Source organism: Betta splendens, chromosome 13 (assembly GCF_900634795.4).
Source record: "Betta splendens chromosome 13, fBetSpl5.4, whole genome shotgun sequence".
NCBI classification, from domain to species: domain Eukaryota; kingdom Metazoa; phylum Chordata; class Actinopteri; order Anabantiformes; family Osphronemidae; genus Betta; species Betta splendens.
Window position 1 is genome coordinate 7080049 of NC_040893.2, and position 25605 is coordinate 7105653.

General features: G+C 45.9%; 1 protein-coding gene across 1 annotated transcript in view; it reads left to right on the forward strand.

Moving 5' to 3' along the window:
- The window catches only part of schip1 (schwannomin interacting protein 1), a 138072-nt gene that overhangs the window by 36619 nt on the left and 75848 nt on the right, over positions 1–25605 (forward strand). Inside the window, exons 6-8 of the mRNA XM_029170957.3 lie at positions 6300–6364; positions 6593–6664; positions 6770–6905. Coding sequence (XP_029026790.1) covers positions 6300–6364; positions 6593–6664; positions 6770–6905 — 273 coding nt within the window. The remainder of the gene's footprint in view (positions 1–6299; positions 6365–6592; positions 6665–6769; positions 6906–25605) is intronic.

A 25605-nucleotide genomic window follows, 5' to 3' on the forward strand; every position in this document is an offset into this window, starting at 1 on the left:
GGATGAAGGCCGTTTCCACGGCAGGCCATTTCTCTCCTTTGCTCATTTCTGCGGCTCGCTGGCACCGGCCCAGTTTAATTTCTTCAAAGCCCACAGGCCTGTTCTTTCACCTCCGTGTCCCTTCTTCCCGCCGCCAACAAAGACTCTACTTTCCTGCGCTCGTCCTCCTTTTTTTCGCCACCCTCCAGCTCATTTTCTGTCTCCCTGCTGCTTCCTCATCTTCCTCATCCTCACCCTGCCCTTCGTCCCCTAGGGCTGAGGTGTCCGTCACTCTGCCCCCTTCACCCCGTCCCTGCTCTCGTCTCCTGCTGGCTCATTGTCGCTGTTGTTATCCCTCCTTCACCAACCCACGGAACCTTCTGAGGTGATCATCCTGCAAAAATAACGGAACATAGTTTACAATAATGTTGTCAAATTGTCAGATTCAGCACCCAAAATTCCACACCACTCACCACTACCCAATTGACGTAAAAATGCTTTCAGTACAAAAATATCACAAACATAAAACACTTTCTTCTTCTACAGCCTTTGTTCTCTTTTAACTCAAGTCAACTTTAGTCATACTTTATGGTTCCATTATAGAAAATGTGATGTGCAGCCAGCTTATAAAACAGTATATTAACAAGACAATAAGCCAGCAGGGACACCTCCCATAACTGTAAGACAATAAAAATGATAAAAACCACTAGGCAGTGAAAACAATAACACAGTAAAACCCACATAAAAGCAATAAGCTGTATTAAAAACCAACAGCATATCAGAAGTGTGGCAGCATAAAGTGCGAGCTAAAGGCAGAGAGGGCAGTAATGACTATGAGCGAGACTAACGCCAGGATAGAAAAGCAACACAACATAAAGTGTGTAAAAATGCTTCGGCCCTTTGCTGATTTAAGGCTGTGTCCTGAAGGCAGAGGCTCTGATCAGTCGTAGCTCCAGTGGCGTCTCCGGCCTCATGAAGACCCGCCTCCTGTCAATAAGAACCCAGATCATATTACATATATGGAGCATAAATGCTGAACACCTGTCGTCATGGAGACAAAGACAACACCTCGTCTTTCATCACTGACCATAAAATCTTTTCTATCAAACGGATGAATCACAGTGTCTGCTGTATGAAGCTGTATATTTTGGCTGTACACACTTACTGTATATATAATTTTTATCTGCTTCATGTTGGAACCTAGCTGGAAAGTCAAAAGATAATCAGGTTGCAATAACTGCTGTGTGAAACACAGTAAATGGTGATGGAATCATCATCAACTCTCTTCTTCCTTCAGTCGTTTCTGTTCAAAATTAAAGAGGAGAGTTCAGAATAAGAACTAGAAAAAGTAATTTCTCGAGAAATTACGTGGGAGAGCTGATCTGCTGCCGCAACGATGACAAACGCTGATTAAGCTGCTGACGTCCAAAAGTTGACTACGGCAAAATGATGAAAACGATGAAAACAAGAAAACGTTGACAAAGATTAAAACGATGACAAAAGATGGCGATCAAAAAGATGATGATTAAAAAGATGACCATAGTCACACTAAGACAAGATTAAAAATATGACAATGATTCAAAAGTTGACCAAGGTAAAAAGATGTCAAATATTAAAAAGTTGACAATCATGAATTAGCTAACTAGCTTTTTAATTTGAAGAAAGTATTTGTAAATAATTAAATAATAAATAAAAATAAAATAATAGCAAATAAAAAATAATAGTTTAATAACTATTAAAAATTTACCAGTCAGAAACAAAAATCTTGCCATTTAGGGTAATAAATTACATTGTTGCTTTTATTTTGAAAGGATTTAGAGGTTGTGTGTGAGTGATTACTAAACTATAAAATAGTCATTAGATAGTCATAATTTATCATTCACTAGCAAGAATAGCCCTATTAAAGCAAAAAATTTAGATTAAGCCCTTTCAGAATAAAAGCACCCTAATAAGTGTGAGTGGTTATTTGCTGAACTCTTAAATAGTCTCATTAAAAATTGGTAAGTATTCAGAACCAGAAATGTTCTAATCAATCTTGCCATTAAAAGGTAATAAATTGTAATTGGTGCTTTTATTTTGAAAGGATTTAGAGGAAATGTGTGGGGGTAATAGCGTACCTGTTAATTAGTCTTTAAATAATCATAATTAACCATTCAAAGGCAAAAACAGTGCAGCTAAAGCTAATAAATTGCATTGGTGCTTTTATTTTGAAAGGACGTATAGGAAGCATGTGTGGGTAATTACTAAACTGTTAATGTATCTTTAAATAGTCATAATTACCCATCTAAAAGCAGAAATATTGCTATTAAAGCTAATTATTTGGCTTGGTGCTTTTATTTTGAAAGGATTTAGAGGAAGTGTGTGCTTAATTACTACACAATCCAATAGTGTAGTTGAGTAATCAGTAATAAGCATGAAACTGCTGCCTACACTGAGCATCAGGAGTTTGACCTGTCAGTGAAATCTGCAGCTGCGCCGTCGCCATGGAGACGAAAGGCGGGAAAATCAGGCTCACTCTGCTCTGTAAAAGCAGAGTTTCACCCTGTATAAACAGGCTTGTTCCAGCTAAACCATGATAGTTATCACAAAAATTATTTCATTTTACGAGTCCCAAGGCTTCAATGAGCAAATGGTGTGAATTTTATGTTTGAGGACAAACGTTTGTAGCCACAGTCGCAATTTCAAAATATGTCTCCTCCTTTTTTTTCTCCAGACGTCTGCCAAAAATTATCATTAGAGTCTATGGGAGAATTTCAGGATCTCTCTGTGCTTTGAGGTCGATAGCGACTAAAGTATAAGTCTGAGGGTAAAGCCAGACACATCATTAGAAAGAAGACAAGTATGACTACGATTTAGTGAAATAATTACGTTGATAGAGTAAAAATTGTGGCTGTAGTGACAAGTTAGAGACAGAAGTTCTGTCTTAAAAAAGCGCACATTCTCACTGTAGCTGTGACATCACGCACTCTAACTGACCCAATACACACTAATGGAAAAGCTGAAAATTTAACAAAAACCACACCATATTTAAACGTTCACGAGTCAAAAAGTATAGAAGATACGACAACGCTGATTTACGAGGAGAAAGTTGAGCGATGATGGACGCTTTTGAAGTTGAAATGACGTTTCTACGCCAAAGTATGACGATGATAGACGCTGATGAAAAGAGGGAAGTTGACAAAAAGTTGAACGATGATTCCCATAGACGACCATTATAAAAAAACGATGAAAAAAGTTGAATAACATTAAAAGTTGAAAAGCTGAAAACATAAAAAGTAATAGCCCACATCTCCTAAAGATGACACACGTTTAGAAAGTTGAACGACGATTCTACGATGAAGCGTTAAAAAGTAGATAGCAATCAAAAAAAGGGCGGAATAAGTAGAAGAAGAATAATAATAATAATAAAGACCGAAGATAACAATAGTGTGAGAGCTGTTCAGCTCTCCCACTAATAACTCCGATCACACGTCCGTAGGAGGAGATTGTGGAGACTGAGACGGAGCGATGGACAGTGCCGCGTGTGTTTATTTCTTGTGTTGGTGTGGGTTGAAGGACTCCCCCCCCCCTACTCTACCTCACTCTACCATAAATCCACGGGCACATGTAGTTTCACACACATATACACACACTGCAATCAATAGCAGCCTGCTTGGCACTGCCAAAGCCCAAAATGACTATAGATTTTTCTGTCCCTTCTGCCACTAAATTATGTAAACCTCTGGTTTATGCGCGCTTCTGGTTTATGCTTGTGCGTTTTTGGGATTCCTGCCCCAGACGGGGATCAGGGGGTTTCTCCTGACGCGGGGATAAAAGTAACAGGTGTGGACGGCAAGAGAGAAGCCTGCAGCTCACAACACCTTCGCTTTAGTAAACAGTAATTACAAAATGTGTCCTCTTATAGATTTTGAAATCGATCCCGTGTTTTAGTGTTATGGCTGATGTTTGTCTGAGTGATAAATAATGACTGAGGATAATAATCTTAGTTTGCTTTATTCCAAGGCTTTAGGTGGCATGTTAACAATGGTCTTTTTTTATTAACGATCCAAAAGATTTTGCAGTTAAAGATCATCCACAACCTGTGGCCTGAGCTAAAATGTGTTTATTTAAAGCTAATTTAAAGCACCGGCCTTGAATTATCAAAATATTTTACTGCTAAATTGGTTTTGTTTAGCGGAAGGAAAATGGAAAGAGGGAGCTAAAAATGCTGAACTCAACTGAATGTGACCAAGTTTTCTCTCTTTCTTTTTAATTTGGAGGATTAGTCACCATCACTGTGTCAAGAAAGGCAGCATTTGTTCCCTCTCAAAGAAATAACTATATACAACCCTTTACTTTGAAAATATTGCAATCAACAATTCAGCCATTTGCATGTGCAGCTGTCTTTGCAAGTTTCCTTTGAATTTAATGTGCTGAACGCCCGCTGACTGTGGTGTGGTGTATAGAGTCATTGCTGTGTGTTACTGCATCCAGTCCCTGTTTACAAACCGTATCAGCCATAATTTATTACTTGTTTAAGAACCCTAAATAAGAAGCTAAGTGTGCTTCAGAGACACCCAGCTCATATTAATATGTGCAATCAGGTGTTTAAGACTCTAAAGCACTGTGTGTGTGTGTGTGTGTGTGTGTGTGTGTGTGTGTGTGTGTGTGTGTGTGTGTGTGTGTGTGTGTGTGTGTGTGTGTGTGTGTGTGTGTGTGTGTGTGTGTGTGTGTCTGAGCTAATAGTTTGTCTGACCAAGCCTTTAACTGCGAGCCATCAGTAACTCTGTGGAGGAACTCAAATGATCGGCTCATTCGGTTTTCCAGCATCTCCATTAAACCAGATCCTCACAATCAACCACACAGACACATCGTTGCTCGCTCCTCTGTCAGCTGTAGCTTTCTCTCTTCCTCTGTCTTAGACTTTCTGGTATATTAGTGTCTTTAAAGGTATTTCTGCCTTCTCTAGCATCTTTACTTCTGTCTGTCTCCACATGGGGCCTGTAAAAAGGCCCTGACTGCTTGTTGTGCATGGACTATAAAGTGACAGCTGTCTGTCCATAAACGCATTAGTGTGGGTTTGGAAAAGCTGAGACGACTCTCTGAGCAGAAGGACGCTCTGTGGAGTCGCAGTCGGCGTTTCCACAGGTTCTCCTTTATCAAAGTGTAATTCGAGAGGGATTGACACACGGATTGAAAGCAATGAAAAACGGCTCCTTCAAGCAGCCATTGATCACTAGTCAAAGACCTTGTTTGGCTCTAATGAGCTGCTTGTTCCTTATGGGTGGCTGAGTAATGAGGAAAACAACACAGCATGCATGAAAATAAGCAAGTAGTCCAACATCAGAGCTTTTGTTTGGAATAAAAGGATGCTGATGCTGTGTTTAGCGGCATTTCTGCGCTAAGACACTGCTTCAGTTATTCACAGTTATTATTAGTTATGCAAATGTTTGTATGTTGCTCTATAGGGAATATTAAAGGCCCAGGTTTTAAAACGCTTCTCTGCTAAAGCCCTTTTCTTGTTTCTAATAAGTGAGTTTTGTTAAACGCCAACCCACCGTTTAATGTTTTCATTCGGTTCTGCCATGCAAACTTTATGAGACGGCCATTGAGCAATCAAACACACAGTCAAACGGTGATTATGCTGCAGGCCTCGCTGCAAACACGCTGCCCTGATGTGACCCTCTTGGCTCGTCACCGCAAACTGCTCCACTTAAACTTTGTTGCTCTCTTGTAATTGAATTAGTCTGCTTAATTATGGAGAGGCCGGCCTGTCCTCGTTACGCCGTTAGAGCGTGAGCGCGGGGCCGAGGCGGGCGGCGGCCGGCAGCGCAGAACGCCGCTTAAGGAGGTTTTAGTGGGAGCGTAAAGTTTACTGCTCTGATCTGTGGCGCGTCTGCTGCAGGACGTCTGTGGCGCCGGCGCCGTACTGTGGTTCACCATTTATGTCCCACTGTAACTTCGCCGCCTCACCTGTCTCCTTTTGCACCGCCTCCGGGTCCCGATGCCGGGAAAGTGCCGACGCAGCGATTTGGCCGAGTTCTCTCGACGCCTACTTCACTGACTTGTGGGGAAAACATCGAGCGGAGCCAAAATACTGTCGGACCGCTGGCTTCAGGGTTCCCTGAGCTCAGCACAATGGTCGCACATCTGCCAACATTGGAACATTGGCTCAAACGTCTCTCTCTCTGTCATACACACACACACACACACACACACACACGTTCCACCCTTTGTCTGCAGCAAAGTCACTTATCAGAGACGTCAGCCGGTTTTTCATTTCTTCCTCTGTGTCTCTCTTTTTGTCCAACCACCCGTCTCTCTCCTTCTCATATACACAGGAGCAGCTAAAGACCTTCCAAAGCGGCTTTCAGCATGTTAATGGTGAAGGCTTCCAGCTGCAGAGGTGAGTTAACACACATACATGCACATACAATTAACACACAAATCAAAGCAGAGCAGAAGCCCAGTTCCCTGTAATTAACGATGTTTAATCAGTGGTAACCTGGACCTGTGTGTGTGTGTGTGTGTGTGTGTGTGTGTGTGTGTGTGTGTGTGTGTGTGTGTGTGTGTGTGTGTGTCTGTCTGTCTGTCTGTCTGTCCGTCCTCTAAATCTCCTTCTCCTCTTGCTCAGTAATATTCTGACCAAGGATCTCGACAACAACATCAATATCAACATGCCCCCCGTAGAGACTAAGGTGTTGATGTGAGTGGTGGTTGGCTTTTATTCTGATAGTATGACGTATTCTGATTATTATAATGAATTGTAACATGCGCTTCACTCCGTCTGATTTAAACCCTGTATCCCCAGTATCCAGCGGGCCTGGCGTGACTTCCTCCAGAGACAGGAAGTGGAGAAGAGGAGCCCCTCCCCACCTTCCCTCTCCTCCTCGGACAAGATGAGCATGTCCATCAGCATGACCACCCTATCAGACGGCAGCACCCCGGTGAGTCACGCCTCCCGGCGGTGGGGGGGGGTCTGTGGTCCAGTCTGTGTCCAGAAGGGGACGGTGCTGTGTGTCTCAGCTGGTTGTTTGAGTATGCGCGGGCACATCCGGCCTCTTCACAGACAGCGAGCACACAGTAAATATATGTGCATTTGATCTGGCGTGCACGCGCGCTCCCTCACTGCGGGCGAATGGAACTCAGCGGAGCAGCCGTTCTCATTCATACGTCTCCCCTCCGTCTAACCACACCACAGTAAATCCCCTGGATTTTCTCCACTGAGTCTTTTCTGATCATTAAAATTCTATATGGACGTCGCCCGCTGCCTTCTGGCTGAATAGCAGGTGTGTGTGTGAGCACTCCTCTGCTAATCTCCGAGCCTGAAGTCAACAAGGCGGGTTAAACCTCGGCGGCGTACGCGCGCTCATGTGCTGCTTGTCCACTCAGTGGCCACACAGAAAAGCTTTTACACTGAAGGAGGACGATTCCGATTCTACTGGATAACGGCGGGTCACGTGGGTTACGAGTGAAGAGATCCCAGAGTGGTGAGAGGGCGAAATAAGTGCGGGCTCTCGTCCTATTCGTTTTGCACCAGCAGATGCTGGCGTTCAGTCCGAGGCCGTGGTGGATGAAGTCATCAGGCTCCACACGCACATTAAACACAGGGCGTGTTTGAGGTCCGCTGGGGCTGCTAGGAAATGCTTAGCTCAGTGTCTCAGACTTGCTGACGAGCGCGGATGATGGTGCGTGTGAGGAAGCGAGGATGGCAAACAGATGTTGGCGCTTCCACTGGAGAAGCAGCACGCGGACAATGGAGCCATATTTTCCCGAGGCAAAGTGATTGGATTTGTAACCTTTGTGACTGTAACATCAGTCTTTGAGCAAACACTGTTCTGTTACACTGCAGTGCGTGCGTGCGTGCGTGCGTGCGTGCGTGCGTGCGTGCGTGCGTGCGTGCGTGCGTGCGTGCGTGTGTTGAGTTATAGTTCACGTCAAGCCGAGTCCAGTGAGTGTGGGCCTGCAAACGTGCCATTTTATTTTCTTCAAGTAAGTAAGTAATCAGCGGTGTATGTCTGAAATGTAGTTGGCGTGTGACACATTGCGCTATAAATGATCTTTTGCGCTGTAACTTAGCTCCCTCATCGCCATGGCGATGCTGCAAAGCAGAGCAGCCCTGGACGCGTCTCTTTATGAGCGATCCCCGTGCTCCATAGCAACACGATGGAGCCGGGCAGAAATTATAGGTTTCATTAAAGGGGGAACCTAACAAAACTCTGGGCTTTTATGCCCAGATATGAATCAAGTGTCTAAATTTTTATTGTTTCATAATACTGAACTGCATCAACACGCATCCACCCCCGGTGACCACCTAGCAGTACACAAACAGACACACACGGACGGAGCGCACGCATTCACAGGCACATGGACACAGACCACTACAGCTTCAATTTCACCCTGTCTAGGTGATAGATGTCTTTTTATAGCCAGACATCAATCAATACTGTTTGGGGCCGGCCAAATGTGATTTTTTTTTTAGCAGGAGTGACACTAAATTAGTCGAGATACAAGAATAAAAAGAAAACAAGAGAGATTGAAACCTACAAAACATGTTTGTTTGTTGAGTTGTTAAACCTTTAAAGAGGCCTGGTTGGACTGAGGTCCAGGCTGGTTCCATGCTTCTCGTGCCTTCAGAGTTGGGGAGCTGTCCTCGGTGCTGATCCGTGGATCTGCGGTGATGTAGTACTTGTACTCGGACACTAGAGGGAGTTGCTGTATCATGGTGGTTTTGGTAAAAGCAACAACCTCAAGATCTCATTACTGTATATTTAACCCTGCTAACAATGTGATTACAGCCTGTATTCGTTCATATGAATGTCTGAGTGTTGGTCCTGCTTGGTCCTGTTGCTCCCGGCCTGTTGAGGTGCAGTGAGAGGCGACATACTGTGGAACAGCCACCTTTTCCCCTCTGTCAGCATTCGCCCTGAAACCTCCTCCATTCTAGTTCTAGTCCTCATATTTAATGCATTATGTTTGTTTATTTGTTTGTTTGCTTGCTTGTTTCCCACAGAGCCTCTCTGCATCTTTTGATCCTGTCCAGGGTGAAGTTCAGTTCAGTCTGTTTCTCACCAACCTTCTACTCCATTAGATTTAATGGATCATGCAACTCTTGCAACAGTGGGCAGACATGGAGTTTGGGTCTTTTTCATGTAGCTATAATATGTAAGTGCATGAGCAGTAGTTTACTCTGCAGACATACAGTAAGATCTATTTATGTCTCTGCAGCCTTTGAGGCTCCTCAAGTTCAAATTTATCATCGCACGAAGCTACAGAACCTCAGCAGATTACTGAGGCAGCATGCTGCACAGACTGCAGCCTGCGTTAAGCATTTAACCCCTCACATTAATTTTCATCTATTTAATCCATGGCACAGTGCGATTTTTTTCCCCTTGTTTCTGAGCTTACATAACTTTAATCCTCCCAGTGTCTTCCATCAGCTGCACAAACACACATAGTGTGTCACTCAGGTAGAACGGTTGTTGCACCCAGGGCTCAGCAGTGTTATTGTGTGAGTGACTCTCCCTCAGGTTCACCATGTCCCAGTTCAGTTGTATTTACTTTACGTTAACCTCAGGGTTCAGCGACTCCATCACTGAAAGGAAAAGGGCCTTAATGCCACTGCTCCTACAGTAAAACAGACATCTCTGTCTGTTTTCCAAGCAGTGATGACAATGATCATCTACAGTGTAGAACGTCTACGCTCAATATTCACACGTGTATTTTCATGTATTTTTCAAACCCAAATATAATCTATAGAGCAAATTATGGGCTTGGATCCTAGTTTCTCAGACAAGCGAAAGGTCCAATGGGGGAAAATAAATCTCAAAACAAATGTAATATCCTCAAGTGTCGTAAAAATGCTGGTAAATCTGTACAAGTACACAAATCATTATTACTGCAGTAGTGCACGAAGCTGAAAGAAGCCAAAGTTTCACTTCCAGCCGTGATAATCATTCCTCTCCCTGCTGTTACCCATTCAAAGAATGACACTTCCCAGTGGCCTCTCCCACTTTCCTCTCTACTATGGACCAGAACATCCCTGTGATGATTTATGGTAATTATGCAAATGCAACATAAGGCTTTGGAAATGAATGCTAACCCCCACCAGTGTCTTCGTCACTAGAGGATGGGTGTAACTGGAGCCAATGCTTTTCCAATCCTGTTACTGTAATACCATGGACAATGCAAAAAGCCTAGGTCAGGCGATTAAGGATTCCCCTGAATTAGTTTGGGTTTACTGAAGCCTTGTGGAGGCACTAATCATTTTTCTGCATTCATTAGGTACAACCTGATTGAAAAGGCCGCCTTCCCGGGGTCTCTCCCTCCTCTCCGCTCCGCGGGACAGATGCCGGGTCTGCTCCTGTGCGCGGCAGAATGAAACTGACGTAATCCTTCTGGGCGCGATCTCTGGCCCAGATGCCGTGCGCTGTCGAGCGGAGCAGGTGTGGGCGGGCCGGGCCTCGGCTGTGTCTGAGGCGGGCCGGGCCTCGGCTGTGTCTGAGGCGGGCCGGGCTGAGTGACAGTCCCGGCCACGGAGCCGACTGACACAATGATTAGTGACCTCTGTGAGTGCAGAGATCTGGAAGCTATAGATTGTAACTCCAGGACTGCTTTAATAGAACAGTCACTTGTCTCTATGCAGCCCCCCCCCCCCCTCTTTGAAAACGCTCCAACTACCCTGCAGACATGTGAAGGACTTTCATATGACTCCTATAATTAAGTATCAGTGAGACGGAGCCTTCGGTGCAGTAACGTCTGATGGGGAGCATCGGAGTCTGACGCGCTGCTAATCAGCCGCCTTGGGCGCGTCACGGCCCTTTCACACCTGGGTCACGTCGTCCCACACACTCTGTGAACTCTCTAACCCGCGTGGCGACTGCGTGACAGGCCGGACTTGATGTGTGACAGAGAAGACGGGGTACAAGCAATTGTGCGCTCCTAATTGGCCGAACCCCAGGGTGTTTGGTCTGAGCGGAGTCGGAAGCAGCTGAAACCCGTGCGGTGGCGCGCAGCTCCAGGCGTTTGCAGGACGGTTGTTTACGAAGCAGCTCTCGCTTCCGAGTGACGTCATGTTGCATGTGTAATTCCCGGCAGGAGCCACAGGGGGTCGCTGTTCTGCTTCGTTGAGACAGGGAGGAGTCCAGCTTCTGGAAAAGCCCAGGTCAATAAACATCCCGACTCCTTCGTCCCTCATATATTAATATCTCAACGCAGCATCGATGTGGAAATTAGGTCCAAACTCTTAGAATAGCGGGACTCCTTGTTGTGAGGAGAACTCCCCCGCCTCCCCCCTTTCTCCCTGATAATGGTAGTCAAGGGCCTCTTCTTGCAAACATAACAACCCATTATCCACATATTTATAATTAAAAAGAGAGGTGAGCAGCTGTTTTGTGTTCCACAGGCTTATCTAGAACCCTCTATCGCTCTCTTCGTCCTCCTCTCCTTGAGCCTTTTAATTTCATGACTCTTCAATTAAATATTAACGTATTTGAGGATTACGTCAGACTCGTGAACGAGCTGCTGGGTTTTCCTCGCCCGCTGTCTATAAATACATTGTTTCTCCTCCTCCCGGAGTCCTTTCTGTATTTTCACTGTCGTGTTAATGCATTAGTGCAGTCCCTTCAGAATAAAACCAGTGTGTTGCTCCTTATCGATACGTCTCTCCTTTATATCAAGGGATTTTCTTCATCGTTCCTCCATCTCATCATCATCATCCCTCCGTGTGCTGTACCTCACATAGCTGGTCGTTAGGTCTGTTCTTGGATGGCGCTGATATGTGGAGCAACAGACTGATGCAACCGCGAATCACCTTTGCAGAAGTAATCAAAGCCGCGACACGTCATGTTTTCTCCTGAAGACGAGAACTTGTCTCACACAATGTGGGGACGGATGCTCGGGCCGTTCTGCTGATGCATGCAGGACACGCTTTGCTGATGACAGCTCCCGGCCACGTATACACATCAGGTCTCTGCGCATTCCGACTCCAGAGCCGGACGTCGTGAATGCACAGTGGGAAGCAGAGGATGGGTCACGTCTGCTGCATGCACTGGGTTCCTTATTGTTGAATGAAGCACAGCAGGATCCACCTCACTGCAAACGTACGGCCCTAAACTCTGTAGCTCGTTAGCTTGGCCCGTGTTCTATCGGTGGAATCCTTCACCCGAGTGAGGCGCCGGTACAAAACGCTCCTCGTTCCCGTGTCTACTGGAAGGGACCATATTTTATTAATGGAGGAGCCATCAGCGCTCATGCTCTCGGTCTCCACAGATCCACACACACATGCACAGGGAGACGGAAAAAGGTAGGGAACTGTGTGCTGCCGTTAATTTGAATGTGACAGGATTTTTCACATACACTAAACGCCAGGAGCTGTTAGAGGTGTGTGTGTGTGTGTGTGTGTGTGTGTGTGTGTGTGTGTGTGTGTGTGTGTGTGTGTGTGTGTGTGTGTGTGTGTGTGTGTGTGTGTGTGTGTGTGTGTGTGACAGCGGCTGCAAAGGAACATCCTGCAGCACTGTGCACATGCAGCCTCGTTTACCAGATTCCACTCCTCTATTATGAGCAGGATCATTATCCTCTCTCCTCTTTGCTCGCAGTGCTTCACTTTGACTGGGACCCGAGGTGGCGCGCCGAAATATCAACACATGCACAGACACACAGAGACAATGCTGATTATTCGGCATCCGTTTTACAAGTGAACAAATGCTAAACAAAAATAGCTGCTCGACGGAAGTTACGACAAAGTGAGTTAGTGTGAGCATGTGGGCACCAGTGACTCGCACAGCTCATGCCTGTATCACTATGCATCATGCAGACGGGGATGAAGCTGGAGAGAGAGAGAGAGAGAGAGAGAGAGAGAGAGAGAGAGAGAGAGAGAGAGAGGCTGTAGGATGTGATTAAGGTTTCAACCCCACCATCCACTCACTCACTGTCCCGTTCCGTGGACGTGTACTTCGCATCGTTGAGCATAATAGAATGCAGTTTATGTTGCACGGCAAGGTCATATATAGTGTACGAGCTTTTGAAAGGACACATTTGTCTGTGTACACAGCTGGTGATAGCAGGAAATGCATCATTAACGATGACTCAGCTACTGTAGCTGTAGCTGCCCCACCGTCTATTAACTAACTAATAATTACTTGGAAATGACCAGTGAAGGGAGATAAATCCAGATGTTAGGTGTTAGTTTTTATCCTCTGTGATTCAGTGTCCTGCTGCATCTCTTCCCGTCTCTCTCTCTCTCTCTCTCTCTCTCTCTCTCTCTCTCTCTCTCTCTCTCTCTCTCTCTCTCTATTCCAGCGATTTCCGCTGCCTGATCCAGAGTTGGATTTCTGAGAACTCGTGCGCGTTGCTATTCAACTCTAACCACCCTGCTGCTCATTCAGCCCTGTGAGATCCCACTAATAGTCACAGCGGCTGTCGAGGCGTGCGGCGCGAGGTTACGCTAAGCCGACTCTGGGAACCTGAAGCGCAACGCTCCACGGCTGATTGTTGCGTATGTGTCTGAGCGCGTCGGAGTGTGATCGCCGACGCTCTCGGACGTGACCGCATAAGCTGTGATTTTTATTAAAACACTGAGCGCGTAGGCTGCAGGAGGAGGAGGGGGGCGACGTAGAGCAGTGGGGTTTGGTTCCTCGGTTTATTGGTTTGCCATTTAGAGGCTGAAAGGAGAACGCGGGGAAACGTATTGAACACGTATAGATAAAAGGAGGGCAGAGCCTGTCCTCCTCACCACTGAGTGCTCGAGTCACCAGAGGAAAATGAACTCATTCGTGATTAATGAAAAGATGGAGACGAGGCTTCCACCGCCTCTTTCTTTCCGTGCGCCTCCACGTCCCGTTCTCACTCACCCAGAAAATCCATCCCGGTAATGATGTCTATGTGTTGGGAATGATTAGGGAGCAGATAAAGAGGGGAAGCATCCACAGTATTACCATCACGCCGCCGCTCTGCGGGCAGGTGCAGATAAGGCGTTATCATGAAGTAAACACCTGACCTCTCGCAAAACACAAAGTCACCGCCGCGTCCCGTGCAACTTTCTCCTCGCCTCCACCACACGCTGGCGTCATTTCCATCCATTATTAAGCGCTGGGGGAGGGTTGATCTGCGGGTCACGAGGTTTGTGGGGGATGAAAAACCCGCCAAGCTTGTACATGTGAGCGGGAAAGAGGGGGCGTGTACAGTAGATGGAGCCGGGGTGAGGCAAAGTATCACGGAGTGAAAAGCACCTGATGGATCAGAAGCCGCGGCGCAATATTGCACCTGGCTGTCACATGGGAGACTTCACAGCTGGCGCCGTACAATCAGTGGTTACGAGAGCAAAGCGCTCGGAGTGTGTCGAGAGCGGGGACGGGAACGCTGCGCTACCAGGGAAGAAAGATGGTAATTAGGTTGGGGGGAAGCGTGGAAGCCTTGAAGTGCCGGATGCGAAGTCGGGCTCTGATTTGGTGAATGATGTGGAGCTTTAAGGTGAAAGGAAGCTGCGTGCGGAGGTGAGGCGTGGAAACGGAGGCGAAGCCGCAGAGCAGAGGTTAGCGCTAACAAAGCTGCGCTCATTCATTTTCAAGCTACTTACTGTAGAGAGAGTGGGGTCACGGTGGCAGCGCCACCATGGGACTCGGCGCTCGGTCGCCATAGGAACCAGAAGTTCTCGCCGGTGGTTCTAGCTGATGGAGAAGCAGAGACTCTTGTTGTTGTCAGACTTCACGGCTGTCAGTTAAGACGTGAACGAGCCTTTCACCTGCTACACGAGCTCTTCATTGTGATCTGTCAGCAAACTATCCTCTCTGAAGGAAACCCAGAGGAACCTGAGCCACTTGAGGCAAACGCGGCCTTGAACGCGGAAAACTTTAGCGCACACAGAGCTGCAGCGCTAAGTCACCCAGTAAACTGTAACTGTGCAGTAGACTTTTTATCTTGCATTCAGGTTGTGTTTACTTGTGTGTTTAACATGTGTACACATTGACTTACGCGCACGATGATGTGCACCAAACGACAGCAGACGCATTGTTCCCAGCGGAAGCGATGCGTTCAGGATCCATAGCACGAGCAGTGAATGCCTGACAGCTTTGATACGACAACACTCCACTCCCCCACATTCGCCCGGCAACTCTGAAAATCACTCATTCACCGAGTTCACGAACTCTGAGGAAACTAGAGAGAGGGAAGAAAGTGGCGCGAGGGGGAGAGAGAGAGAAAGCGCGGGGAAATGTGAGCAAAAGGGAAGTCTTTCCAAGAACTGCACTGCTCAGTGGCTTCCTGCTCCTGTGGGAGAGGAGATCACATCGCTATTAAGACAAAGGGAGCGGAGGAGCGTTTTCAGTGAGCGCATTTCACCAGCAGGTAGAGAGTTCAGCAGGTAGAGAAGTTAACTAATCGGGAGACGGGGAAGTTTTCCAGCTCATCTGCACATGAATGTGACTGTACATACCACTGCATGTTCATGTTTGTCCTACATTTGTGTTACTGGTTTATTGTCTGTTTTACTTTATTAATGTGGATAAATATTTCATCGGCTCATTTCCATTCTCAGCTCGGGCCAGAATATGGAAATGGCCGCCGTCTCTGTGGCACAGTAAACGTATTGGAATTACACATCAATCACAATGCATAGCTAATACGCTTCTATAGCACCGTCCCTCATTTGCATACATTTCAGACTACTTTACAAATTCAATATTGTGCTCTTGCAAGTAGCGTTTTAAACGGAAGGACGCTCCCCGCATGCATAATGCAGCAGCGGCGTCCTCGTCTAACGCAGCCGTGTTGGGTTCTAGGCTCAAATCGGGCCCAGTGAGAGGAAGTCCAGTGGAAGGCCGCCGCATAACGGTCAACAACCACAATTACGCCTCAAACGACTGAGCGAAAAACTAATTTGTTGAACATGATTTGATATATTAGCACAGTCAAGGGCCTAAGAAGAGTTATTGGCGCAAATATATGCAGCAAAAGCATCTACAAGGGGAATAAACACAGAAAGTGCCTCGTTAAGAAACAAATCCTAATAAGGTAAATATAGATTCAGATGCAGATAATAAAAGCTGAAACTCTCGGGGAAATGCTTAATGGTCTTGGTCATTTTCTTTAACTAAATGGAAAAGAAAATGTTTCACTTTTCATTCACTATTATTGTTTGATGGATTCATCATGTTTTAGCAACGCAGAGATGTTTTGTCCCAAAGGTTTTAACTTCTTCAGCCCCAAGGTTGTTTTCTGAGGGTTTTTTTTTTTTAAAACAGCATAGCTACCTTCAAATGAATTTATCTCTGCAACCACAAGGTCTATTTGACTGCAAGGTGTGATTTGACATGTAAAATTAGTGTTACTGTTACTGATGCAATGTTTATGAATAATAGTAAAACATTTCAGTTATACTACAGTAAAGAGAAATGCACTTTTAGAATGAATATCTCAGTAAAGCAAAGGCTACTGAAACCTATAACCCCACATGGTGTCTGTGCAGCCATATCTCCGCCTGGCAACAACTGACTGAACTTATAAGCCATGGAATTGGCCTAAAACACAAACACAAGATTGACAGAACTGGTAGCTGGTAGAGAATGGGTGGGATCAGTTCGACAATAATATGGACATTGTGTGATCATAACGAATGTGTACATGGTTATTTAGCTAGCAATTAGCTTAGCATTTTTCATTCTTTGGCTCATAACTCACCAAATGTGATAGTGACATGTAGCATGATTTGGTGCATAACCATATATTCCTTTAGATTAGAGCTTTTATTTGAGTCCTTGTTTATGTGTGTTGCATAAGGTATAGACCTACAGTATAAGTAGGTCAAAAACTAGCCCAGGGCTAGCTATAATGCTAACCACATGCTAACGGTTTATTGTACCATGTCTTCGTTAACGACACTTATATAGTGCCGTAGCCCTGACTCTGCTAATGGGACTAAGAGGACTTTCTGAACTACTTTCACCATCAGACGTCTTCATGAAAGCGAGCAGAGTTGATCAGTCCCTGACTGCCCCTAGAAGCCGTTCACCACAGGACTGGCCTCTTTAGCCAAAACCTAGCTCACTTACACTTGACTTGAGATGCCGTTTGCCGTGAACTGACTCCATGAAAGTAAATGGAACTGAATTGATGACACCCTCTGCTGCCAGTTGAAGCTGTGCTGAAGTGGTTGGATGTTGCCTGAGGCTGAAGCTGAAGCTTCACACACTCAAGCATTGCAGAAAAAGTGCATCAATGCAGTATCTACCGCGGTCACCAGTACAATAGCCAAAACCTGAAGGGATGTGAGAGCCTGATTGAGTGAAGGTAACTAAGATCTAATGGTGCAGAGCAAATTGATGTGAAGCTTCACGCTGAGTTTGGCTTCAATTGAAAATGTTGCCTTTAACGAAGCCTTAACATTTTAAACAGACTCTTAATGTCATCAGCACCATCAGCACTAAAACATATAATGAATTTACATGTGTGCTTCTGTGTGTACAGTATTATATACTTCTATAAAAGTATACTGTATAGAAACACAGACTGAGCAGGATAAAAAACAGAAAACTACATTATATAAAGCCATGAAGACGTTCTGTAGATTTCTATTTTCTCGCCCTGTGAGCTCCTGTGTGTGTGTTACTTTGTGTGAATGCTTGTGTGTTAAGTAGAAGTCACTTGACCTTGCCTCCATACGTCTGGATCCAATTCAGATCCAGACGTCCAGAAGATTAACTAGTTCACTTTTCACTAAAGGACATTTTGTTCTGTTCTGTCTGTGCAGTGGACGGCCGAAGGTAGAGTACCTGTTGATATGAAGAAAACAAGGGCTACATTATGTTGACAGTGATGAATGATAACGTTATCCCCATTCAACACATGAACATGCTACAATATGTTCCTGTGCAATGAACACAATGAATCCACATCCTCTGAATTAACTACATCATGAAAGCGTTTTACATGAAAAGCGACGGCATATGTGAATTCACAACAACCTTCTGAGAAAAACACCCAAACAGGTGTCGGGAACAGTTTGAAACAGTTCCCTGCGAGGGATTTTCCATAAACAACTGCCATCTTCATGTCTGCGCTGCTAATTAAGCTGTAGGAGCGAACACGTAGCGCGGTCGTCTGGACCCGTTTCAAGGAGCGCGGCGCCGCGTGCCGAGCCGTGCAAATCAAACGGGACGCGTTCCAGTCGGACTGCAGCGGACCGCTTCCAGCGCATAAACAGACCCGGTGCCGAGGTTGTTGGGAAGCCGTTCCCATGGCGAGCGGCTGAGATGGCGTCGGCTTTGAGCGCGTGACGGCGCGTGGGCGCGTCGCGGCCCCGCTCACCTCGCAGCGACGCCGCGCTTTGATCAGCGTCGATGTTTAATGACGCCAAACAGGATGAGAGGCTGTCCTCCGCGTGAACCGCTCCGCATGCTGTCACCTTCCACCCCTCCGTCTCTGACAGCGCACATCTGGGCCCGTCATCCACTGTCTGCGCTGCGGGTTATTCTAATCTGATCTAACCTGTCTGCTGTTTACTGTAGTCAACCAGCTGAGGCTGCGTTATGATGCTTTAATAATGCAGACATTCTCATGACAGCCAGACAGAGGTCAGGACAGATAAAGAGAATGGATGCTGATGCCTTTACTGTACGCTGCCGGTGTGGGATTTAACACTGTTGACAGGGATATAAACAATAAAGCTCCAATAAATTCAAATATTCCACCACTCCACCCAAGACCGGTCTCCATAGCAGCTGGGTAGATGTGAGAAGGGTGGAGTAAAAAAATGTGAGTTATGAAATCTGTAATGAATAGTCTCAATGACACCACTAGCTGCCAGATTGGATAGTTTAGCTCCATCCATCACTAAGAGAACATTTTCCACAGCTGAAATATGAAAATCGCAGCCACTCTGTCCGGTTTTAATACCCAGGCCATCAATTCAGCAGCCCTCTATCTCGCCGCGGCCTTAATTACATGATATCTGGTGCGCTATCTTCACCTCCATCCAAGCCCGGTCATCCTTCAGTCGGAGACGAGTGAGATGAGCCCATTTCAATTAAATAAGAAAGAGAGACAGAGAGCGATTACAATGCCGGCGTGTGCAATATGAGCCGGGTGGAATAATGTCTACATTTGGCTGTCACAGGCTTTATGAACTGCTTAGATGTGAACCCACGTTACTGTTATATAAGATGACTGGAAAAAATAAAAAAAGATATGAAACTAACCTCAAAAGAGACGTTTGCACCGGGCAAATATTGTTTGTTCAGATATTACGATCTGACATATTGCAATAATCCACGGTTCAAAATGATCCAGTATAATAAACGGAATGTGGAGAAATCATTTGTTTTTCCCCTCGTTTGGCCAACGAGAAGCGCACAAGTCAGCACAAGCGTGAACGCAACACTTCGATACAGTCAGACTGGGATTCTGTTATAGTCAAAGCAAGGAGACTCACAATCATGAGGTGAAGTGATGAGGTGAACAGAAATCACTTGCGGCATGTGTTCTACTGTAAAGTCCTCCATCAGTGTTTCAGGTCCTAAACGTACAGTATCTGAGCGTCCTGTGGAGCCGATCCGCCTCCATCTGTGCACAACAGGACACCAACGCACACCGGAATCCATTACTGAGTTGTGTATTTCAATTAGGAGGAAACAGGTGGAAAGCTGGGACGAAGGTGAAGGAAAGGGCTGGGTCCGTTTGTCCTCGTCTAATCAGCTGCTCGCTCGTCTCATCCGGTCCGACGCGCCGTCCTGCACTTCACCCAGGCCGTACGGTACGAGTCATGTGACCCCGATGTGACTTTCAGGGCGAGGTCACCAATCAGACCGCGGAGCCCTTGATCTCACACCTCATCCCAACAGCCCTTCATTGATTCAGCAGAGTCCTTGGTGGATGGAGAAGACTTATGAGTTGCTCTCGCTAGCAGGTAATATGGTTTTAAGTGCTGTGAGATACACAGAGGCGCCGCAATCCTGCGCTATTGTGTCATTTCGAGTCAAACGGTTGCATCTCAGGCCTGACTCTTTTCATTTCAACGTGGCCTCCTGTCCGTCTCCATCCGTCCTGTCGCCTCCTCTTCTCCTCCGGGGCTTTGCTCTCTCAGCCTCAGCTCCTCCGCAAACGCGCTCCTCCGCAGCAAACGGAGGCTTCGCGGAATCGCTTCAGATAAGAGGATTACAGGACGGCGGGACAGAACGGTCAGCGTCTGCATCCAAAGACAACTCCATTAATGTTATTAGCCACTTCCCACACTCAGACGGACTCCACTTTTCCTTCAGTTTTTGCAGTTTTCAAACTTTTATGTATAGGTTTCTTTTGTCTCCAGTGATTATATTTCCTCTCTGTTTCATTCTTATTGTTGTTGGCAACTCATCAAGGTGCCGCCATGGGAGTATTGCTGCAGCAAGCATTCATCATAAACTGAATTAGTGTCTGGTTAGTGCTAATATTCTGTGTGAGTGTGTGCAGCCCCCCCAGGTTTTAGTGCCGTCAATTTAAAGACAGGAAAATGCATGTTCAGCTCTCTTGCTTTAATGGGCGGTGAATGGCTTAGTGCTGTAAAAGAAAAAGAAAAAAGAAAAAGAACTGTAATTGCACCGCATTCGAAAACAGCGGGCAAAGTGACAATACCCCAAGGAGCAGCACGTACAAAGGGAGATAATTACTCCCAGAGACTCGTACGGTCGCCTCCCGGTCCCCTCGCTGGGGCATCGGTCGCTCGGTGCAGGTTCGACAGGCTGGAGACTTACTGTAAGCGTTCACTTACAAACTGCCTGCAAAGAAGAAGAGACCTCACTTGTCAAACAACCTAAACCGTGAAGCAGCATAATCCACAGCTTCAAATCCTGACCATGACTTTTTTTTTTTAATAAAAGCTGTTACGTTGTTCACATTCTGAAAGGCTGTCTGTTATCATCAAATGTGTCTTGTTTCCGTAGTGTTTGATCCAAAATGTTAATCTGACAATTTAATACAAACGTGACTCATGTTGTGTTCGGGAGGTTTTATCAAACGAAGCAAACAAGAATAGAAACAGCATTTTGATCAGCCTTGGTGACTTGTTACCTGTTTTGTTTATAATCACAGCAGGAAGTTAGAAAAATGTTTCCACATCCATCAAGTCTCAAACGTCTACTACGTTAACATACAATATATGTTACTCCTACTGTAACACTAGTATTTCAAGGATCACACATTTTGGCCCCTTGTCACCTATCATCTAATGCACTGTAGCTTTGGCATAAAGATGGAGCCTTTTTATTCAACCAATATTTAATGAGGCGTTACAGATGTGATTCAGAGTGGTCTGAGTTAGCGTAGCAGTAAATCACTTCGCTTTCATTTAGCTCAGGAGTGACTCTTCAGAGCGAATCTTCAAAACGCAGCTCCGTCACCGCACGCGCCGCGACGTGGAGCGGCGCTCGTCAGTCATGTCGCCGATGACGGCACATTAACTCAAATGCATTAACATGGAGATAAATGTAAAAACAGAGCAGGGGGAATCAATCAGGCCTTGAACGCAACGAGCTTGTTTATTTGTAAAGAAGACAGAGAGAAACGCATGAGGCGTCGCAGTCAAGGAGTGAGGAAGACGTAGAGTCAAGTAGATCAATATATGAGGCCGCATCTGTTCCCGGCGTTTGGGTGTTGAATCTTAATCACGGAGACGAAAACTGTTTTTCATTCAAAGATTAATCGCTTTCTTTTTCAGATATAGATATGCATCTAATTAGAAATCATTCAGTATAAAACTCTAGCTCTCGCCAGCGTTTCTGTGACCTTTGGGTAGTTACACATGACCGGCACACACACACACACACACACACACACACACATACACACACACACACACACACACACACACACACATTCTTTAAGCAAAAACCTCCCAAATCAGAAGCCTTCGTCTTCGCCTTCGTCTGTGATGCTCTTTGCATATACAAACACTCCAGTCATTTTAAGCTCTGCTGCGCAGTCAGACAAGCCACAAGCCATTTACTCGCTCAGCGGGGGGCTGGAGGTATTCATTCCCTATTCCAGCGGCATGTGTGACTCCAATCATCTTTGAAGAAATAAGTCTTTTTTTCAGTCAAAAAAATATAAAAAGCAATATAACCTGCACCGTCACTTACGGCCGTCAGCCGCGTGTCGAAGCCCAACAGCTGCCCTGTTAAGTGTACTGATGTGGAGCGTGCTGCTCTGAGCACTCAGCCAACATTACTAGAAGTGTGTGGTATTAAGCAGCCTTGTGCGCTTGTCTCCTCTCGCGTTAGGCTTGTTGATGGTCATATGCGCAGCCTCGCTTTGATCTCCCCAGCATTCTTGTGATATTCCAGGGAAAATACGAAACTGCACAGCTTTTCTAAAGCAAACAATGTCGTCTAAGGGCGGAAAATTAGTTTCACATTTTTCTATCTCCTCGGCCAAAGAAAACCAATTTATTTTTATTGTCATATTTCCAGTATATAAATCTAGTTTTCTTTTTTTCCCTGTAGCAGTAGAAACAATTTTAATCCCTGTTGCTGCAGTACAAATAGAAAAAGAGTCAAGAAGAGTTCAACACACACACACGAACACACAGGAAATGCATCACATGTTCAGAGCATTCTTATTTATACATACATTTATTTAGTGCATGCAAACACCTGCACTAAATAAATGTTTTCTAACATGAATCTGCTACACCTCGATGAGGAGTACTGTAGTTGTTAACTGGCAAATCTGCTACACCTCGATGAGGAGTACTGTAGTTGTTAACTGGCAAATCTGCTACACCTCGATGAGGAGTACTGTAGTTGTTAACTGGCATAAATGGAAACTAGTATGTTCATAATGAAAACATCATCCGGCCACTGGTTTTATTTCCCACAAAAAATGTTTGCTGTTGCTGCTTGGTTTTATTTTTAGGTGAGTGCATTTGAACTGTCTTTCCTGTGGATTAATTTGGACACGCGTTTTCATACTCGTCTTGAGAGTCCACCCCTAAATGTCACATGCTTTTTACAAACTGCAGCACAGCAGGTCAAGAACAGCTGCTCAACGAGAGCAGCTTCACGGTTCGTATCAGAAGCTGCAGGTTTCAAATCTACGCATGTTCTGGGTTGATGAATTGCATAAAGGTAGTATTTAACTTTATGTATAGTCATTAATTACACATATTTGTTGATGAAAGACAAGATGACAGCATGTGTTTGTACTGTAGGATCATGGGAAAACCCTTTATGCTTCATGAGCACACAGGCTTGCAGGGTTCAGACTTCCTGTCTTCTCTGGAGCACAGACAAACAATGCTACGGCCTTTACTTAGTTACATGTGTACTGGTGGTTCCCCGGCCGACTGCGGTGCCGGGGGGAAATCAAGCCGCCCAGCGCCCAGCAGGGACCCTTCCATTCCATTAGCTAAAGTACAGGTGCATCAGCTCAGACGGCCGTGACGCCCAGTGTCACGTCCACAGAGGCAAATGTGCGTTTGCCCGTGTCTGTGGGCCGGTGTGTGTTTGCTTCCTTGATCCTGAGACAGTTTGACTGTACTGTAGGTAACATTAAGCAGTCTGCACAGGCCTGTGCAGCCGCTAGTCGCTGCAAATACTTCTTCAAGGAATATCTGGCTTTAAACAAGCTCTTTGGTCTCATCTCTTTTCTTTTTGCCTTTGTTGTACAGAAGGAATGAAAGGTGCTATTGAAGCTTTGACCCACACCTGTCCTTGCCTCATCTCTCTAAGGAACTCTCCCTTTAGACCTGGGGGATAATAGTTTGGTTGAAGGTGACAGATTCTAATAGTCACGGATTTTCTCGTCTTTTGGTGGACACTTTATTTTCACATAATCGTGCATGATGATAAGAGCATGTGGGTTTGCTTGCGTGTCTGAATGCGGTCACTCCGACCGTCAGCCAGGTTCCAGTCATTAGAACTGGATCCAAGTCCCGCCAAGCTGAACCTCTCATCTCTCATTCAGCCTGATGGACGCGCACCCAGGGACCCGCTGTCAGTGGGGGGGGGGGGGGGTGCATCCCACTCTGTCTGTCCTTCTCACTCACTCTGTTTGTTTGAGCGTGCATGACCGTGTACGTGCCCGTCCCCGAGCAGCTGAAGGGCACTGAGTGTAAAATCCTATTTTCCCTCTATTATAATGAATAAATATTTCAGCTTCCACCATCAGCGTGGTCTGTGGACGTCTGAACTGAACACGGGCTGCAGTGAGGCCTTCCACCGCCTCCACCCAGTGCTACCACTGCATAGCTTGCCAGCACCACTCAGCTCATGTTCCATGACTGTGTGCCACAATATTTAATGAGCTGTGGGTGTAACTACACAAAGATGATTAGAGAAGAGGTCGTCTGCAGTGGAAGCAGCAGTGATGGAGCTCGGGGACATCCCAGGATGAAACAGGTTTATTTTTCATTCTGCAGACTGGAGTGTGTGATCATCCCCTTGTTTGCTTGTTCGCCTTTACTCCGAAGTTAGCGTAGATGGAGCGATGATTCTCCATCTCCGCCGCCTGTTATGCTGTTGATGTGAAGCTGCCTCAGTGTGTTATTAGACCTGTACATCAGGGGCAACACAAAGCAAAGCAATGGCTGCAGGCCCATACTGTGACACCAGCTTCAGTTATAGGAGTCTGCAGTCGTATCAGCGTCAGGCACATGCCAGTGCTGTTTAATTACAAGGCAGCGATAATCCGCAGGTGATTAGTCCTGTTTATTAATTTCCATTTTTTATTATCTGCATATTCGTTCATTTACTTTGTCACAGCTGCAGAGAAACTCCGCTTGGGGATGTTATGCATTTGTGGAGGCTCATTTCAGATTCAGTGTCTTCCAGTTGCTCAGTGAGAAGTGCCTTCTGTCTTTCTACGTAGAGAAATGAAGACGGTCGGGAGCAGATGAGGAAAAACTGAGCGGAAAACGGCAAAGACAAGACAAGAGTAAAAAGTAAAACAGCAGTGTAAGAGAGACGAGGTTGTGGAGGAGGAGGAGGAGGAGGAGGTGGGGGGTAGGATCATTATGTTTCACCACAGAGTACCTGCCCTGGACATCATTCTCTCTCTTCCAATTAAGCCCTCCAAAAACAGATCTCTGCAGACAGGAGGGAGGCACTCAACTAAAACCCCCAATGTCTCCCACTGGTCCAGTTTCCCTGGATAAGCAGTTGGATGAGTGCAGCTGCAGTGCTGCTGTGTCTGAGATAGTGGGACCTGCCTTGTCAAGTTGAGGAAGCTCCAGCTGTTCCGTTGCTATAAGGAACCCGGGACCGCATCCTTTACCAGAAACCAATGAGCTCGCCTGGAGAGAACATGGCTTTTAGATTTATAGCCGGCGCTTTCAGCACAAGCCAAATGATCCTTCTGATATAATCAGGCCTCACATCATAACGACCACAGTGTTCTCCGTGCCCTTTGTCTGCGAGGCGTTCACACATATAAGCAATAAGAGCCAGTTACCAGATTGGCGCATGCCTGGGAAGGAGTGAATGTTTATGGAGGTAAAAGAATGCATGGGTCACCTTGAGAATTACCCACTAATCTGGTGACAGTAGCTTCTCCAAAACTACTGAGAAGATGCAGTACAGAACAACAGCAAGGCGTCATCTGATAGTACTGTACCACAGGTGTCTCTGCTCCAAGACGTCCGTATCCAGCAGTAAAATCATCAGAGGCCTCTTCTCACAGATTCTT